The sequence below is a fragment of the Aptenodytes forsteri genome, unplaced genomic scaffold (genome assembly GCF_000699145.1).
Source record: "Aptenodytes forsteri isolate BGI_AS27 unplaced genomic scaffold, ASM69914v1 Scaffold82, whole genome shotgun sequence".
NCBI lineage: Eukaryota > Metazoa > Chordata > Aves > Sphenisciformes > Spheniscidae > Aptenodytes > Aptenodytes forsteri.
The window spans coordinates 11606290-11610007 of NW_008795490.1; the positions used below are offsets into that span (position 1 = coordinate 11606290).

The 3718-nt window shown below is 45.3% G+C and overlaps 1 protein-coding gene across 3 annotated transcripts in view; it reads left to right on the forward strand.

Annotated features, from left to right (window-relative positions):
• The window catches only part of SLC18B1 (solute carrier family 18 member B1), a 19148-nt gene extending 17732 nt beyond the window's left edge, over positions 1 to 1416 (forward strand). For 2 of the 3 annotated variants that reach the window (XM_019472644.1, XM_019472643.1), the window contains one exon: positions 576 to 1416. In XM_019472644.1, coding sequence (XP_019328189.1) covers positions 576 to 648 — 73 coding nt within the window. In that variant the 3' untranslated portion in view covers positions 649 to 1416. The remainder of the gene's footprint in view (positions 1 to 575) is intronic. The other variant, XM_009281512.2, reaches the window with a different exon arrangement.
• The last annotated feature ends 2302 nt before the right edge of the window (positions 1417 to 3718 follow it).

Genomic DNA, 3718 nt, shown 5'->3' on the forward strand with positions numbered 1-3718 from the left:
CTGAGAGAGTTGGGGTTGTTCAGCCTGGAGAAGAGAAGGCTCTGGGGAGATGTTATCGCAGCATCTCAGTACTTAAAGGGGGCTTATGAGAAAGATGGGGACAGACTTTTTAATAGGGCCTGTTGCGATAGGACAAGGGGTAATTGTTTTAAACTAAAAGAGGGTAGATTCAGACTAGATAGGAGGAAGAAATTTTGTACGCTGAGGGTGATGAAGCACTGGCACAGGTTGCCCACGAGAGAGGTGGTGGATACCCCATCCCTGGAAACTTTCAAGGTCGGGCGGGCGGGGGCTCTGAGCAACCTGATCTAGTTGAAGATGCCCCTGCCCATGGCAGGGGGGTTGGACTAGATGGCCTTTAGAGGTCCCTTCCAACCCGAACCATTCTGTGAAATTCTAGGTGTGAAAGCAATAGTACATGGTTCTGTGCAATAGTGGGGAACCAAATCCAGTAATCCATGTAGCTCCTTCCACGTAATGTGTGCCTTTTTTGCTATAATGTTGGTATTGCATAGAAGTATCTAGAGAATATTAAACCTGTTTCTTCCCTCCTGTTCTTTTCCTTATGCAAACGGTTCCAGTTCCAGCCTGCAAAATCCTCCTGGTAATAATGAAGAAAGAAGTCATCTGATGGGCAGTGAAACATAGCCAGACATACTTTCAATTCTCTGTGTACTATTGTGTTTTAACCTAGTGTTGAGATGAGTGGACTTAACAGTTTTTCATTATTCTGGAGCTGGGATACATGATCCATTAGTGAACAACCAGTTGTTGTTTAGTTGTAGCTGCATTACTGTTTTGAAACGCTAAACACTGACTGCCTTTCTCTTGGAAGTCCTCATGTGGATTGGCTGAAGTCATGAGTAACCCTCAGATGTCAGCCTGTTTAATTGTGTTCCATATACAGTCCACCACTGTATACGAAGAAGTGTGTTTTCAAATGTCTGGTTTCTATACTTGAGCCTGCTGTGCATTATTCTTGGGTAAAGCTACTATTTTGCTATTGTGATTTTCTGTATTTTTTAAAAGAAGGTTCACTATCTTGTAATACTTTAACTGATAACATACAATGTTGAAACAGAATTTGAAATGACAAAGCATTAAGCACAATACTGTTTTCAATAAAGCAACTTTTTTTCCCTAAGTTTTGTGAATTTTCTTAGACAACAAGAGTCTAAAAGACTTTGTGTCTACCGGCACTTGTGTTATCTTGAAAGTGCCTGAAAATGGGAGGCAAAGGTAATGAATCCATACACAGAACTAACCGATCCCTCGGTCCTGGGAGGAGACTTGGCATCGTGTGTGTATGTGTGTATACATACACTCACAGACATATGTATGTTTGTATTACATACGAAGACTCAGCTTGGTGTGTGAGATCTATTTTACTAATAAATGCCAGATGGAATGTTTGTACTAATTGCCTCTGCAACAGTAAATCTATTGAAAGTCTAGGGCTACTATTTTCCAACAATGGGGAAAAAAAAATCTCACCTCCTCCTGATGCTCAGCAAAACAACTGAAGGGGAACTGAGACAAGGGCATGCCTGGCAAACTCACACTAGACTTCTTGACCTCGGTCGTGGCAAAAGTCTCTTAATTTGTCCTTGAGCCCAGAACTGGGTCCTAGAAGGGGTTCTCGGTGGTACCCATTTTTCCATAAATAAGAAAAAATTCCAATCAGTTTCTCTTGTGATTAGCTACTGGAATTTACATGAGAAATACTTCTTTCTCTGCCAGAGCCCTTTTTTGGGGCACTAGCAAGAAGACCTGCTCTGGTAGCCGGCTGAACGGTGAAGCATCAGGGTACCAAAGGGCAGGCTTCCCCTGGGAACATCCTGGCAATAGCTCCCTTTCATTTTGTATCAGGTGTTAGACTTTACTGAATCCGGGACTGTACACCTCAACCTATTGTGAAGTGCTGGCCCTGCCAGTGCCGATGGTGAGGCAGGTGAGGAGGAGCTGAGAGGACTAGAGGTAGGCACAAGGTGCACAAGATGCAGATCTGTAGACATGAGACTTAATTAGCTCTCTTTGTGGAATGACATGTTCGCTTACCTGACTTGTGCTGTTGGGACTTGAAGTGGCCAGGATTACCAGAAAGAGCACAAATGTCATTGAAATTAATGAGCTGTCCTGCAATGCATGAACTTCACCAGACCTCCAGTAGAAACTAGACAGGCTTAACTAACCTCTCTAGATTTCTGGCAACGCATCTTCGCCCCTCTTCATTCTTTCACGTACACAATGGAGGTGAAAGAAACCTGAAGAGGAATCCTGGTTTCTAGGTTTGTTGTTCAAATTAACTCAGAAGCATGTTCTCCTGCCGTGATTATCCAGGGGTCCTAGAACCGTGGTTAAAGCAGAGCAGTGGGATCTCCTATGGGAAACTCAGCAACCCCCTGGCTAGTGCTGTGCTTGTCTCATGCGGTGGCAGGTCTAAATACCCATCTGCTGTTACTGACACAGTTGTACGATCTGTGAAGCTGTGATAAGTAAGGACTGTGCCAGGTATAGCCAAACTACGCTCGGCTAGATCGGAGCAGCCCTGAGCTGGGGTGGCACAGGTAATGCCCGTGCAGCAGCACTGAGCTCGGGACCGGCTGCCTGCCTCCTGCAGCCCTGCCTGCACCCCGTGCCCTCCGGTTTGGCCAGGGATGTGTCCATGCTGGTCTTTGCTGAGATTTCCCGAACTCTGGCTTGTTTTCCTGCTGTGACCTGGCCTTGCCTTGAGCTGCATTACTACAGCAATGTCATGCCTGAGTCATTCGCAGATCTGGCAAGCGATGTGTTTCTTTGGCTGCAGCACAGTGGTGACTTCTGTGCGACTTCCCTGTCGGTGGTGTAAGGCAGAATTGCTCAATGCTGACGGCTCTCTTGCCTTTGATGTTGTGAGACTTTCCGGGCAGGGTGATTGCATCTCCTGGTGTCAGGTTTCTGCCACTCTGGGGAATTCCCAGGTTTTGTGCAAGACTTTCCCTTCTAAAGCCCCCTGGCTTTGCTTGCCCCATCCTCCTCTTGGGCGACTTCCAGGCTCCAGACATGGGGCTTCCTAAAGCTCGTGCCTCTGCCGTGCTTTTGGTGCTGTCTGCTCTGGAGGCCTGTGCCCTGGACAGCGACGTCGCAGCTGTCTACGAGCACAACGTGGTCTTGTCAGAGGACACTGAAGTGCCGGTTTCTCCTGAGGAGGCCTTGGTGCTGATGGACAAAAAAAAGACTTCTGGGTGAAACTACATAGTGAAGAGGAAGATATTGTCAGGATGAAGAATATTTTCCTTGGTTTCTTGCTGAGCGGTAAATGATTAGCCAGGTTATGTTCCTTTACCCTCACAGACATACTGCAGGTTCTGACACAGTTTTTTTTTATGAAGCACCTGGAACTATAGTAGTAATACCGTATTTCCAAAATACTATGCAAAAATTGCTTTCCATGAGAAAGAAAATGCTTTGTATGAGTAATTTCAAATTGCTTATTGTGCAAAAAATAACATAACATAACATAACATAACAAAAATAGTAAAAAAAAAATGTGTCATTTAATTCTTTCTCACAAATCAAGTGAGTATGTTAGCTCTAGGCAGAGAGATCAGCACAGTTCAAGGGTTAGTTTATATTGCAATATGAACTCGGGAGGGAGGACACTCTCAGGGCACCTGGTACAACTATAATAAGCCATTGGCCAAAGGCAAGAGGCATGGCAGGACCACCTGTCTTATAA